The 15,579-nt window shown below is 44.3% G+C and overlaps 1 protein-coding gene across 2 annotated transcripts in view; it reads right to left on the bottom strand.

Annotated features, from left to right (window-relative positions):
• The window catches only part of ANO3 (anoctamin 3), a 745,314-nt gene that overhangs the window by 81,332 nt on the left and 648,403 nt on the right, over positions 1–15,579 (bottom strand). For both annotated transcript variants that reach the window (XM_069740331.1, XM_069740330.1), the window contains one exon: positions 1,498–1,580. In XM_069740331.1, the coding sequence (XP_069596432.1) occupies positions 1,498–1,580 (83 nt within the window). The remainder of the gene's footprint in view (positions 1–1,497; positions 1,581–15,579) is intronic.

The following is a 15,579-nucleotide window of genomic DNA, read 5'->3' as shown; positions in this document are numbered from 1 at the left end:
TATTCGGGTAATTTTGGTCGGCCAGCCACTCCTGGAAAGATTCACCACTGTTCTATGTTTTCACTATTTGTGAATAATCACTCTCACTGTAGTATGCTGGAGTCCAAAAGATTTATACATGGCTTTGACACCTTTTCCAGACTGATAGATATCAAAAACTTTGTTTGTCATTTGTTCCAGAATTTATTTTGCTCACAGCATAATGTCTAGCTTTTAAGCATCTTTTGGTCTACTTCACTTTGTCTGGCAGGTCCTATTTAGGTGATTTCTTGATTGAGGGACAGTTGTGGCAGTAATCAAATCTGGGTGTGGCAAGGGAACCAAAATATATAAGCTACAGTTAATTTATGTTTTAAGTGGGGAGGCAATCGCTTTTTCACACAGTGTCCTGTAGGTTTGGATATATTTTTCCCTTAATAATAAAGACCTTCATTTAAAAAACTTCATTTCGTGTTTACTTGTGTTAACTTAGTCTAATATTGTTTTTTTTGTGATTTGAAACATTTAAGTGTGACAAACGTGTGTGGTGCAGTGAGCAATGTTACAGCCAGGGGGCGCTGCATGTGTACTTCAAGATGCACTTGGAGGCATAGTTGTGACGAGACAAAGTCCGGCAGAATTGTAGATGGCCGGTATGTGTGTCGCAGAGGAGGACACTCTGCGCTGTCAGTCTAAAGTTATGTTGTGGTCTGGGACCTGTAGTCCCACATGTAAATGTGTAAGTTCTAATGGGAGATTGGCAGGGCTAGTCATGAGAGATGGGAGGGTCAGACTAGCCACACACACACCCACACTCCCACCCAGGGGAGTGGTTACAGGTATGTAATGTGACCAGGGTGTGGGTCACATGGTTCCTGTGTTTGGATCTGAATAGTGCAAGTGCAAGGCCCTGGAAGCCTGTGTTGGATAATCCTGGGATTTCCTGAATAGCACATGGTGGGACTTTGCTACTGGTGGCCTGGGTATTGGACGGTCCCAGATGGGGATGGACGTCCTGAATAGTACCCGGACTGGCCACCTGTGTGATCCTGTGTAACCTGGGTGTTGGGACCGGATCCCTGAATAGCACAAGGTGAGGACCGGGATCTGCAGAGCCAGTGACAGCTACTGTGTGGGGAAGCTACAGTCCTTCGATGGCTCTGGACTGACTGATGTGTGCCGGCCAGGCAAGTTGGTGAACCCCGTAAGGCAGCTTTCCCAGAGGACTGACAAGGAGTCAGCAGGTGAAGCAGGAGCTCTCGTCAGGTACCTTCAAAAACTGTAGGTGCTTGTTGTATCATGGAATGTATTGCAATGGACTGTACATCATATGGTATATGCAGTTTAATAAACCAGACTCATGTGAGGTACCGTGCCTGAGTGCTTGAATCTTGTGCCAAGTGAGTGTCCCCCAACACACTCAGGTAGCGTAATCTTACACATGCAAAAGAACAGGAAATCGGAACAGGGAAACACTTTTTCACAGAACTGTAAAAGTGAAATTGAATATCCCTTTACCTCTTCATCTTCCCAGTCTATGAGATCCCAATCATAGGTGAGTACAGCTCTTCTCCTCTTCCAGAACTCAAGGAATACAGTGGCTGGAAAGGTACAAGATACCAGAATAATAGAGATAAATATATTTAATGTGTTAATGGTTCATCATCACATATTCATATTGCGGTGAACACAAGAGTATGAGCTCTGCACTTATCTACACAGAAAATGATCTACTTAAGTATAACTTTACTGAATAACATAATACTGTTTTATATAACACTAAATATTGTTATGATAACCTCATAAAGAAGCAATTGGCAGAGCATGAAAGTAATTGAGGAAAGCTTAGAAGCTAGGAAAAGTCATTAGGAATTGTCTGCCAGTCGGGCTATGAAAAGGCACCTGGCATAGCGAGGCATTGGCAGAGTGGTAAATCTCATCCGACAACCGATGTCTGCCAACAATAGAGTTCACGCAGCTTTTGTTTGGAAAGTTCTCTACATTCTCTATTTGGCCTCATGTTGGATGGTGCATTGCACAATTAATAACTCCAATATAATGTATAAAATAGCGGTTGAAGTTGAAGAACACACATATATATATATATATATATATATATATATATAATGTATTTTAATCCTACTGCGTAAGAGTAGCCATTAAAAGTGGCATACTGCATGGTTCCCACGGCCCAAATAACAGTTCTGGGATGGATAAATTACTGTTCTGTATTGTAGAGTAGTAACAATCTTATACAGTACCAGGACTATAAACTACAACAATTAATCACAGTCTCTGATAAAATAGCACCATATGGTGCCAGTGCCCAAATAACTGCTCCATGCATAGTCAATCATCATGCAATACCAATAGTACCACACTACCAGTGATAATGTGATTTCTAGTCACAATTTTTGTCTCCCAAGTAGAGTTCACACAATAAAATTGCAGGACCGTGTGGCCACCACACCAGAGTATTACAAACCTCCTCCCACCTACTGGCATCTCTTCTGATTTGCAGACCTGACAACATGTGTGTATTGTACCACAACAATGAAGTCACACTGTACCTTTTAATCTGTACAGGCACTGAGAATATCAGCAGCTAGATGGATGTTCGCAGGACTCTGCTAAGGCAGCAATCAGAAATATATTATATGACCATCTTTTCTTGTTACTTTATATATAACTTCAAATGGAAAATGGGTAACCAACTAATTACACCTAACATTCTGGTCTGAGCTATACTTGTTACAGCTTGTTCAATTCCCTATCATGCTTGCCTCAGTTTGTCACAAAAAGCCTTTGGTGTGCCTACACTAGTTCCGTTTAGTAGTCCTTAGGCTAGGTATACATTGCAACCTCTACTTGGCCTTCAGTATGTATGTAAACCCTGATGTCACTGCATGAACACTGCCGGAAAAAGCCGAAGACTGCCCAGTGCAGAATACCACCAGAAGTTAACTAGCAGCCCCGGAAGCAGATGCGGCTGGGAGACAGCAGGACAGGAGGACGCGTCGCTGGACAGGTAAGTATAATTGTAATGTTTATTATTAATTTTATGCTTTGTTTTACAGCCCCCCCACCCCATCCCATATATGTAACGTCCAAGCTCGGGGTTCAGACGCAAATTCGTGTCATCTCCGGCCCTAGCTCGAACTTTGCAAAAAAACTCGGGCGAACCCGCCGATCCCGATCATCGGGGGGGTTCACCCTCACTAGTCAGGAGTATTCCATGATGTATGTTGTAACGTTCCCATAGGCCTGAATTCAGAAGACAGAGGATAAAAGTGTGTTCTTCCTGGCTCTGTTGGGCAGGTGTCTGCCCACAGCTTGTTTCCCTATATAGTCAAGCTCAGGAGTGGGCTACTGAAAAAAGAAAAAAAAAATATGCCATGCTGCATACATTTTTTTCCTTATAGTGGACATCCATCCAAACTGTGGCCACTGTGTTATGACCTGGTGGTCAGGACAATAATGGACCTGGTGGTTAAGAGAACACGGGATGACCTGATAGTTACTGATAATAAAGGACGAGCTCTGGGACGTGGAAACTCTGCTGACCGCAATCCCTAATCCTATCAAACACACTAGAAATAGCCGTGGATTGCGCCTAACGCTCCCTATGCAACTCGGCACAGCCTAAGAAACTAGCTAGCCCTGAGGATAGAAAAATAAAGCCTACCTTGCCTCAGAGAAATTCCCCAAAGGAAAAGGCAGCCCCCCACATATAATGACTATGAGTAAAGATGAAAATACAAACACAGAGATGAAATAGATTTAGCAAAGTGAGGCCTGACTTACTGAACAGACCGAGGATAGGAAAGGTTACTTTGAGGTCAGCACAAAAACCTACAAAAAGACCTCGCAGAGGGCGCAAGAAGACCCTCCGCACCGACTCACGGTGCGGAGGCGCTCCCTCTGCGTCCCAGAACTTCCAGCAAGCAAGACAACAATAGAAATAGCAAGCTTGACAGAAAAATAGCAAACCAAAGAAATACAAGCTGGAACTTAGCTTCTGCTGGGAAGACAGGTCACAAGAACGATCCAGGAGTGAACTAGACCAATACTGGAACATTGACAGGTGGCATGGAGCAATGATCTAAGTAGAGTTAAATAGAGCAGCCAGCTAACGATTTAACCTCGTCAGCTGTGGAAGGAAACTCAGAAACACCCACCAGAGGAAGTCCATGGACAGAACCAGCCAAAGTACCATTCATGACCACAGGAGGGAGCCCGACAACAGAATTCACAACAGTACCCCCCCTTGAGGAGGGGTCACCGAACCCTCACCAGAGCCCCCAGGCCGACCAGGATGAGCCAAATGAAAGGCACGAACCAGATCGGCAGCGTGAACACCAGAGGCAAAAACCCAGGAATTATCTTCCTGACCATAACCCTTCCACTTGACCAGGTACTGGAGTTTCCGTCTCGAAACACGAGAATCCAAAATCTTCTCCACCACATACTCCAACTCCCCCTCAACCAACACCGGGGCAGGAGGATCAACGGATGGAACCACAGGCGCCACGTATCTCTGCAATAACGACCTATGGAACACATTATGGATGGCAAAAGAAGCAGGAAGGGCCAAACGAAATGACACAGGATTGATAACCTCAGAAATCTTATACGGACCAATGAAACGAGGCTTAAACTTAGGAGAGGAAACCTTCATAGGAACATAACGAGACGACAACCAAACCAAATCCCCAACACGAAGTCGGGGACCCACACAGCGTCGGCGGTTAGCAAAACGTTGAGCCTTCTCCTGGGACAAGGTCAAATTGTCCACCACATGAGTCCAAATCTGCTGCAACCTATCCACCACAGTATCTACACCAGGACAGTCCGAAGACTCAACCTGCCCTGAAGAGAAACGAGGATGGAAACCAGAATTGCAGAAAAACGGCGAAACCAAAGTAGCCGAGCTGGCCCGATTATTAAGGGCGAACTCAGCCAATGGCAAAAAGGACACCCAGTCATCCTGATCAGCAGAAACAAAGCATCTCAGATATGTTTCCAAAGTTTGATTAGTTCGTTCGGTTTGGCCATTTGTCTGAGGATGGAAAGCCGAGGAAAAAGACAAATCAATGCCCATCCTTGCACAAAAGGATCGCCAAAACCTCGAAACAAACTGGGAACCTCTGTCAGAAAGGATGTTCTCCGGGATACCATGTAAACAAACCACATGCTGGAAAAATAATGGCACCAAATCAGAGGAGGAAGGCAATTTAGACAAAGGTACAAAATGGACCATCTTAGAAAAGCGATCACAAACCACCCAAATGACCGACATCTTTTGAGAGATGGGGAGATCCGAAATAAAATCCATAGAAATATGCGTCCAGGGCCTCTTCGGGACCGGCAAGGGCAAAATCAACCCACTGGCACGAGAACAGCAGGGCTTAGCCCGAGCACAAGTCCCACAGGACTGTACAAAAGAACGCACATCCCGTGACAAAGACAGCCACCAAAAGGATCTAGCCACCAAATCTCTGGTACCAAAGATTCCAGGATGCCCAGCTAACACTGAACAATGAATCTCAGAGATAACTCTACTAGTCCATCTATCAGGGACAAACAGTTTCTCCGCTGGGCAACGGTCAGGTCTATCAGCCTGAAATTTTTGCAGCACCCGCCGCAAATCAGGGGAGATGGCAGACAAAATTACCCCCTCTTTGAGAATACCCGCCTGCTCAGGAACACCCGGAGAGTCAGGCACAAAACTCCTTGACAGGGCATCAGCCTTCACATTCTTAGAGCCCGGAAGGTACGAAACCACAAAATCAAAACGGGAGAAAAATAACGACCATCGAGCCTGTCTCGGATTCAACCGTTTGGCAGACTCAAGATAAGTCAAATTCTTGTGATCTGTCAAGACCACCATGCGATGCTTGGCTCCTTCAAGCCAATGACGCCACTCCTCGAATGCCCACTTCATGGCCAACAACTCACCATTACCAACATCATAATTACGCTCAGCAGGCGAAAACTTTCTAGAAAAGAAAGCACATGGCTTCATCACCGAGCCATCAGAACTTCTTTGCGACAAAACAGCCCCTGCTCCAATCTCAGAAGCATCAACCTCAACCTGAAACGGGAGCGAAACATCTGGCTGGCACAACACAGGGGCAGAAGAAAAACGACGCTTCAACTCCTGAAAAGCGTCTACAGCTGCAGAAGACCAATTGACCACATCAGCACCCTTCTTGGTCAAATCAGTCAACGGTTAAGCAACAGTAGAAAAATTAGTGATGAAGCGCCGATAAAAATTAGCAAAGCCAAGGAACTTTTGCAGGCTCTTCACAGATGTCGGCTGAGTCCAATCGTAAATGGCCTGGACTTTAAAAGGGTCCATCTCGATAGAAGAAGGGGAAAAAATGAACCCCAAAAATGAAACCTTCTGAACTCCAAAGAGACACTTTGACCCCTTCACAAACAAGGAATTCGCACGAAGGACCTGGAACACCATTCTGACCTGCTTCACATGAGACTCCCAATCATCCGAAAAGACCAAAATATCATCCAAATACACAATCAGGAATTTATCCAGGTACTCTCGGAAGATGTCATGCATAAAGGACTGAAATACTGATGGAGCATTGGAAAGCCCGAATGGCATAACCAGGTACTCAAAATGGCCCTCGGGCGTATTAAATGCTGTTTTCCATTCATCGCCTTGTTTAATACGCACAAGATTATACGCACCACGAAGATCTATCTTGGTGAACCAACTAGCCCTTTTAATACGAGCAAACTAATCAGACAGCAACGGCAAAGGATACTGAAATTTGACTGTAATTTTATTAAGAAGGCGGTAATCAATACAAGGTCTCAAAGAACCATCCTTCTTGGCCACAAAAAAGAACCCTGCTCCTAACGGTGATGACGACGGGCGAATATGGCCTTTCTCCAAGGATTCCTTTATATAACTCCGCATAGCGGCATGTTCTGGCACAGATAAATTGAACAATCGGCCCTTAGGACACTTACTACCAGGAATCAAATTAATTGCACAATCGCAATCCCTATGAGGAGGTAGGGCACTGGCTTTGGGCTCATCAAATACATCCCGATAATCCGACAAAAACTCTGGAACTTCAGAAGGAGTGGAAGACGAAATAGACAACAATGGAACATCACCATGTACCCCCTGGCAACCCCAGCTGGACAAAGACATAGATTTCCAGTCCAATACTGGATTATGAACCTGTAGCCATGGCAACCCCAAAACGACCACATCATGCAGATTATGCAACACCAGAAAGCGGATATCCTCCTGATGTGCAGGAGCCATGCACATGGTCAATTGGGTCCAGTACTGAGGCTTATTCTTGGCCAAAGGCGTAGCATCAATTCCTCTCAATGGAATAGGATACTGCAAGGGCTCCAAGAAAAAACCACAGCGCCTAGCATACTCCAAGTCCATCAAATTCAGGGCAGCGCCTGAATCCACAAATGCTATAACAGAATAGGATGACAAAGAGCAAATCAGAGTAACGGACAATAGAAATTTAGACTATACCGTACCAATGGTGGCAGACCTAGCGAACCGCTTAGTGCGCTTAGGACAATCGGAGATAGCATGAGTGGAATCACCACAATAAAAACATAGCCCATTCCGACGTCTGTGTTCTTGCCGTTCAGCTCTGGTCAAAGTCCTATCACATTGCATAGGCTCAGGCCCATGCTCAGATAGTACCACCAAATGGTGCACAGCTTTACGCTCACGCAAGCGTCGATCGATCTGAATGGCCAAGGACATAGACTCATTCAGACCAGCAGGCATGGGAAATCCCACCATGACATCCTTAAGGGCTTCAGAGAGACCCTTTCTGAAGATTGCTGCCAGGGCACATTCATTCCACTGAGTGAGCACAGACCACTTTCTAAACTTCTGACAATATATCTCCGCTTCATCATGACCCTGACACAGAGCCAGCAAGATTTTCTCTGCCTGATCCACTGAATTAGGTTCGTCATAAAGCAATCCAAGCACCAGGAAAAACGAATCAACATCACACAATGCCGGATCTCCTGGCGCAAGGGAAAATTCCCAGTCTTGAGGGTCACCACGTAACAAAGAAATAATGACCTTTACTTGTTGAACAGAGTCACCTGAGGAGCGAGGTTTCAAGGCAAGAAACAATTTACAATTATTTTTGAAATTCAAGAACTTAGATCTATCACCAAAAAACAAATCAGGAGTTGGAATCCTAGGCTCTGACATCGGATTCTGAACCACAAAATCTTGAATGTTTTGTACCCTTGTAGTGAGATTATCCATCCAAGAGGACAGACCTTGAATGTCCATGTTTACACCTGTGTCCTGAACCACCCAGAGGTAAAGGGGAAAAGAGAGACAAAAAACACTGCAAAGAAAAAAAAATGGTCTCAGGACTAGGGTTGAGCGAAACGGGTCGAAATTGTTCAAAAGTCGCCGACTTTTGGCAAGGTCGGGTTTCATGAAACCCGACCCGACCCCAGTGGGGGGTCGGCCATGAAGTCGGCGATCTTTTGAATCTGGAATCGGAATTCCGATCCTGATTCCCGATATGTTTAAGATATCGGGAATTGGTATCGGAATTCAGATTAAAGTGTAAAATATAGAATTAAAATAAAAAATATTGCAATACTTACCCTCTGACGCGCCCTGGTACTAACCGGCAGCCTTCCTCCTTCGAATCCGCGCTTCTAGGACCTTGCCGTGACGTCGCGGTGACGTCGCGGCTTGTGATTGGCCGCGCGGCCGCCCATGTGACCGCTCGCGCGGCCAATCACAAGCCGCGACGTCACCCGCGACGTCACCGAAGGTCCTGGAAGGGCTGATTCTTAGGAAGGAAGGCTGTCGGAAGGAAGCAGGGTGCTTCCGAGGGTGAGTATATACCTAATAGGAATATACTCACCCTCGGAAGCGCCCTGCTTCCTTCCGACAGCCTTCCTTCCTAAGAATCAGCCCTTCCAGGACCTTCGGTGACGTCGCGGGTGACGTCGCGGCTTGTGATTGGCCGCGCGAGCGGTCACATGGGCGGCCGCGCGGCCAATCACAAGCCGCGACGTCACCCGCGACGTCACCGAAGGTCCTGGAAGGCTGATTCTAAGGAAGGAAGGTTCCCGGTTAGTACCAGGGCGCGTCAGAGGGTAAGTATAAGGATATTTTTTATTTTAATTCTATATTTTACACTTAAATATGGATCCCAGGGCCTGAAGGAGAGTTTCCGCTCCTTCAGACCCTGGGAACCATGGAAACCCAATGCACTGCATTGGGTTTCGAGTTTCGGCCGACCCCGACCCCGACTTTTTTATAGGATCGGCCGATTTCACTCGACCCGACTTTTCCAAAAGTCGGGTTTCGTGAAACCCGACCCGATCCTATAAAAGTGAAGGTCGCTCAACCCTACTCAGGACTTCTCTTATCCCTCTATTGAGATGCATTAGTACTTTGGGCCACCTGTACTGTTATGACCTGGTGGTCAGGACAATAATGGACCTGGTGGTTAAGAGAACACGGGATGACCTGATAGTTACTGATAATAAAGGACGAGCTCTGGGACGTGGAAACTCTGCTGACCGCAATCCCTAATCCTATCAAACACACTAGAAATAGCCGTGGATTGCGCCTAACGCTCCTTATGCAACTCGGCACAGCCTAAGAAACTAGCTAGCCCTGAAGATAGAAAAATAAAGCCTACCTTGCCTCAGAGAAATTCCCCAAAGGAAAAGGCAGCCCCCCACATATAATGACTGTGAGTAAAGATGAAAATACAAACACAGAGATGAAATAGATTTAGCAAAGTGAGGCCTGACTTACTGAACAGACCGAGGATAGGAAAGGTTACTTTGCGGTCAACACAAAAACCTACAAAAAGACCTCGCAGAGGGCGCAAAAAGACCCTCCGCACCGACTCACGGTGCGGAGGCGCTCCCTCTGCGTCCCTGAACTTCCAGCAAGCAAGACAACAATAGAAATAGCAAGCTTGACAGAAAAATAGCAAACCAAAGAAATACAAGCTGGAACTTAGCTTCTGCTGGGAAGACAGGTCACAAGAACGATCCAGGAGTGAACTAGACCAATACTGGAACATTGACAGGTGGCATGGAGCAATGATCTAAGTGGAGTTAAATAGAGCAGCCAGCTAACGAATTAACCTCGTCAGCTGTGGAAGGAAACTCAGAAACACCCACCAGAGGAAGTCCATGGACAGAATCAGCCGAAGTACCATTCATGACCAGAGGAGGGAGCCCGACAACAGAATTCACAACACCACTGTAAGGCACATGTTGTCATGTGGATACTGTGACAGAGAGGGGCCAAAAGATTGCGGCATCCGGTTTCACAAACTCCTGCACTAGTTAGAATACGTCACCATCCTCGTAAACAGTGCAGGTTTTTTCCTTCCTAATTTAAAAAACTACCCATCACATCCAAACATAGACTAGGTGTGTACAGATGCTTTCCTGGAGTCACCAACTCATATACAATAAAATAAATAAGGCAGCACTCTGTAGCGCCATAGCCTGCAAACTTGAAATATGAAAATTGAATTGCATTACTGCACTAGAAATATGAAAAATTGAGAAAGCTTAGCGCATAAATTGGCCAAATCATGTGTACCTGGAAGCCATGTTAAGGCCTTTCTCATTTCACGAACTCCTGCACTGGTTAGCAGTACTTCGCCATCTTAGTAAACAGTGCAGATTTTTTCCTTCCTTGCAGTGCAAGGGTTAACGTGTTCAGTTGAAGCTTTCCTATCTGAATTGTCTCAGCAGTTCAATGTTTGCCACTCTCTGCTATATTTGTTCACCTCTGGCACTTAGGAATTGCCAGTGTAAGGCTACGTTCACATTAGCGTTACGCTAATGTGCGTCGCTGTTGCGTCGGCGACGCAGCGGCGACGCAGCGGCGACGCGCCCCTATGTTTAACATAGGGGACGCGTGCGTTGTTTTGGTGGCGTTTTTCGCCACGTGCGTCGTTTCCGACGCTAGCGTCGGACGCAAGAAAACGCTACATGTAGCATTTTCTGTGCGTCCGATTTTCGTCAAAAACGACGCACGCGTCGCAAAACGCGCGCGTTTTTGCACACGTTTGCGCGCGTTTTTCCGTGCGTCGCCGCTCCGTCGCCGACGCAACGGCGACGCGACGCTAATGTGAACGTAGACTAAGTTCTTACTGCCTGGTTTTGAGATAGGAGATTTGTTCAGGAGATTATTGATTTGGAGTTTTGTTTGTGTATACATCTTCATCCTCTCCTATTTGATATCTCCTTGCCTTTACTCCCATGTGTTTCACTCTGTTGTTTGGGGAGAGTATTTTGCATGATAGTTATTTTCATTTATCCCTATCTGTCTTCCTTTGTTTGTCTGGTTAGTGTTATCCTATATACTTTGGCTTCCCATATCCCTGGGTGCGGGAATGGGCAGATGAGGGTTGATATAGCAGCATAGCAAAGCACGTGAACTCGGGGTCTCCACCTTCTGGATTAATCCGAGAGACAGGGCAAGACTAGGGGTCCCCTAGATCTAGGGTGCTTGTTAGCACACACAGTCTCAAGGCAATGTGTGACATTGCCTAGAACTACAAGGGTTGACCTGGTCAATGACCAGAAGAGAGCTGGGACCACTGTCTCAAACATTACTATTAGTAACAGACTTCACTGTCATGGATTAAAATCCTGAAGGGCACGCAAGGTCCCCTTGCTCATGCCAGCACATGTCCAGGCTCGTTTACAGTTCATCAATGACAATCTGGATGATCCAGAGGAGGCATGGGAGAAAGTCATGTGGTCAGATTAGACTAAAAGAGAAGTCTTTGGTACCAACTCCATTTGCCAGAAGATGAATGAGTGCAACCCCCAGAATACCGTCCTAACCATGAAGCATGGTGGGGGAAACATCATACTTCGTGGGTGCTTTTCTGGAAATGGGACGTGATGACTGCACACTATTAAAGGGAGGATAAATGGGGTAATGCATCACAGGATTTTGGCCAACAACTTCCTTCTCTCTGTAAGAGCAATGAAAATGGGTCGTGACTGGGTCTTCCAGCTTGACAATGACCTGAAACACCACCAGGGTATCTAAGGAGAGGCCCCAAAAGAAGCATTTCAAGGTCCTGGAGTGGCCTAATCAGTCTTCAGACCTGAACCCAATAGAAAATCTTTTTATGGAACTGAAACTGTCCAGCGGCCGCCAAAAAACCTGAAAGATCTGTAGAAGATCTGTATGGAGGAGTGGGCCAAATTCTCTGCTGCAGTGTGTGCAAACTTGGTAAGATCTACAGGAAATGTCTGACCTGTGTAACTGCAAGCAAAAGTTTCTGTACAAAATATTCAAGTTCTGTTTTTGTGTTGTATCAAATACTTATTTCATGCGATAAAATGCAATGCAGTTATTTAAAAATCGTACAATGTGATTTTCTGTTTTTTTTTATTTTTTTTATTCTGTCTCGTACAGCTGAAGTGTACCTAAGATAAAAATTACAGACCTCGCCATTATTTATAGGTGGTAAAGCTTGCAAAATCTGCAGTGCATAAAATACTTATTTTCCCCACTGTATCTTCTGAGTACACCTGAGTACACCTGACAGTGTGCATAGACATAGTGTGGATTGAACCTTAGTAATTACCACTAGTGATGAGTGAATATACGCGTTGCTCAGGTTTTCCCGAGCTTGCTCGGGTGATCTCCGAGTATTTATGACTGCTCGGAGATTTAGTTTTCATCGCGGCAACCAGGCAACTCCCACATGTACTTAGACTGGCTAGCAGCCGTAAATTATTCAGCTGAGGCGATGAAAACTAAATCTCCAAACACTAACAAATACTCGGAGATCAATCAAGCGTGCTCGGGAAAACCTGAGCAACGAGTATACTCGCTCATCACTTATTACCACTCAACCTTGTGGAAAATAGCAAGTGTCCCTCAACTAAGGCGCCACTCTGCCGTAAGCATGGAAAACAAAATAAAAATTAGAGATGTAAGTGCATAAACAGAAGCTCACGTGCTATTCTTTATCATTTTGCCCATTGTTGTTCTATATGCATTCTCAAAGACATACTGAAGCTGCCATGAACTAGTGCCATTCATCTTCAGTGTATCCATATTTTACACATTGCTGGTGGCTCTATGGATCCACTTATGGAACCTTGTGGACCTTGCTGCCCACTCATCCCTTTTATTGCCGTGAAAATTAACATAACTCCAAAAACCTCATTTCCACAGAATTTCAGCAGTCCCAAAATTACTACTTGTTAGTAATATTTTCGTTAGCTCAGGAGAAAGTATTAACAAGGCAGCTGACATGACTCTGTCATGCTGATTGAAAATATTGCTTTAAAAATGTGCTGTTTCAAACATTTGTTTCTTTTGATATGGTCTCCCTCAAGGAAACGTGCAGTCAAAATTTATTTGCGTCAAGAGAGTTTTACAGGCAAGAATAGTGCTGCTTGTAAATTTACCAATCATCAGATCATCAACAATTTCAAATAGAGAAGTTCAAGTCCTGCGAAGAAGGCTACAGGGCACCTAAGAAAATACAGTCAGTTCCAGGATCATCTCCTGGAGAGTATTCATCTACGAGTTTGGTTGAACACCAGTGCAGATCTTGCTCAAGAATGGAAGTAGGCAGGTGTCATCTGCATGTACAGTGAGTTGAAGACTTTTGGAGAACGGTCTGTTATCAAGAAGTGAAGAGAAGAAGCCATGGTTTTCCAAGAGAAACTTCAAGGACAGACTGGCATTCTGAAAGAACTACAGGGATTGTATTGCAGAGGCCAGGAGTAAAGTTGTTTTCTCCGATGAAGGTCCCTTCAGACTGTTTTGGATATTTGGACAAATGATTATCTGGAGAAAAGTGAGTGCTACCATGAGCCTTGTGTAATGCTCCCAGTTTGACATCATAGGATCATGCATGTGAGGTTGCTTTTCAACCACGGAGGGGGCTCACTCATAATTTTGCTTAAGAACACTGCCATGGATAAAGAATGGGATCTAAAAATCCTCCAAGAACAACTTCTCACAGCAATCCAGGAGCAAGGCGGTGATGACCAATGCTTTCTCCAACATGGAGACCATGGCATAGTGAAAAGTGATAATGGCTCGGTGAACAGAACATTGAAGTTTTGGCTCCACATATTTAAATTCGAATGAGAACCTGTGATCAGTTCTCAAAAAAGGTAGCAAAAAATATACATAAATTTTAAAGAACTACAAGCTGTGAATAGACAGGAATGTGTTGTCATCTCTCGGGATTTTACCCAAAAGCTAATATACAGCTGCCAGGGCGAAGGGCAAAAGTGTTTAAAATAAGGATACTTTTTTCAAGCTACCCATATAATGATATAAATGGCTTAAATCAGTAATATGAACCCTCAATTAGCACTGAAAAAAATCCTTCATGAAAAAATAAAAAGATATGGCTGAGGAAATGCAGAGGCTTTAACAGAAAAAAAATAGTTTGTCATTACGGAGTTTAATGGCGTTCCCTGTAGCTTAGTCATTAACATTTTTATATCTTTAATCTGCATTCTAACTACAAGTTCCTGAGTCACAGCCGAGCCACAACGTAGGTACTACATCTATCGGCATGCAAGTAAAACGTAAAAAGAAGCGGAAATTGCCCCAAGCAGATTTTTTAAGTATCTTGTATTTCTTTTAGTTTAACCTCCCCACACAATGTCTAACCAATACACTTCTTTTAACCACTGTACTCCTCATAAAAGTTCTCGTTTAGGCCATTCCTTAACACATTACCGACTCAATGCATATTCCTTTTTGTGCTTTCGTTATTTCTACCTCCTTTTCAAAGAGAGATAACATTTTTAGGCCAAGTTTTAGTTTTTAACCACTGTATTCTTTTTACCATATAATGTACCGAAAAATAGGAAAACAAAATCCAAGTGGGGTGAAATGTTGGTAAAAAACTATTTTAGTATCCAGGCAAACAAGCACATAGTGCAGAGGGAGAAAACGGTGTTGCACAAGAAGGACACTTGGCCTGTAGAAGTGAAATAACAATTGTCTGTAAAGCTACATTTGCACTAATTTTTGTGCCAAGTGTTGCGTGAAAAATACTGACATCGCACGGACCGCACTCGGACCAACGTTATTCTATTGGGCCATCCAGATGAGCTTTTTTTATTTGGACCAAATGTCCTCTTGAAAAACATTGCACGTTACCTAACTTCTTTCACATTTTGGATGAGACTCGACTATTGAGTCTATAGGTGCAAAAAAACATCAAATCCCATACAGATCATCCATATACAATTTTTATGGATACATTGCCATTAATTAATACCGGAAACGTTTTTTGGTCTTGCAAAATCTATTCATTGCTGATGTACAGAAACAAATGGCAAACCGATGACAATATAGATGAAAGGGCATCCATTTTTTTTCTGGATGGAAATTGGATTTGTTTCAACTTGACGTCATAATGGGTTTCCGGTGATCATTTTACAAGTAAAAAACCACAATATCATAAACTACGTATACTCTGCAATTTATTAAATTGTGTCCATCTTTACTATGAACTTACACAGTATATAAAAGAATAAATACAGGCAGCCTGGTAATAATACATCTGAAGTCTAATG

The sequence above is a fragment of the Ranitomeya imitator genome, chromosome 9 (genome assembly GCF_032444005.1).
Source record: "Ranitomeya imitator isolate aRanImi1 chromosome 9, aRanImi1.pri, whole genome shotgun sequence".
Taxonomy (NCBI): domain Eukaryota; kingdom Metazoa; phylum Chordata; class Amphibia; order Anura; family Dendrobatidae; genus Ranitomeya; species Ranitomeya imitator.
Note: the sequence above shows the minus strand (reverse complement) of the source record. Positions and strands in the feature narration are given on the sequence as shown.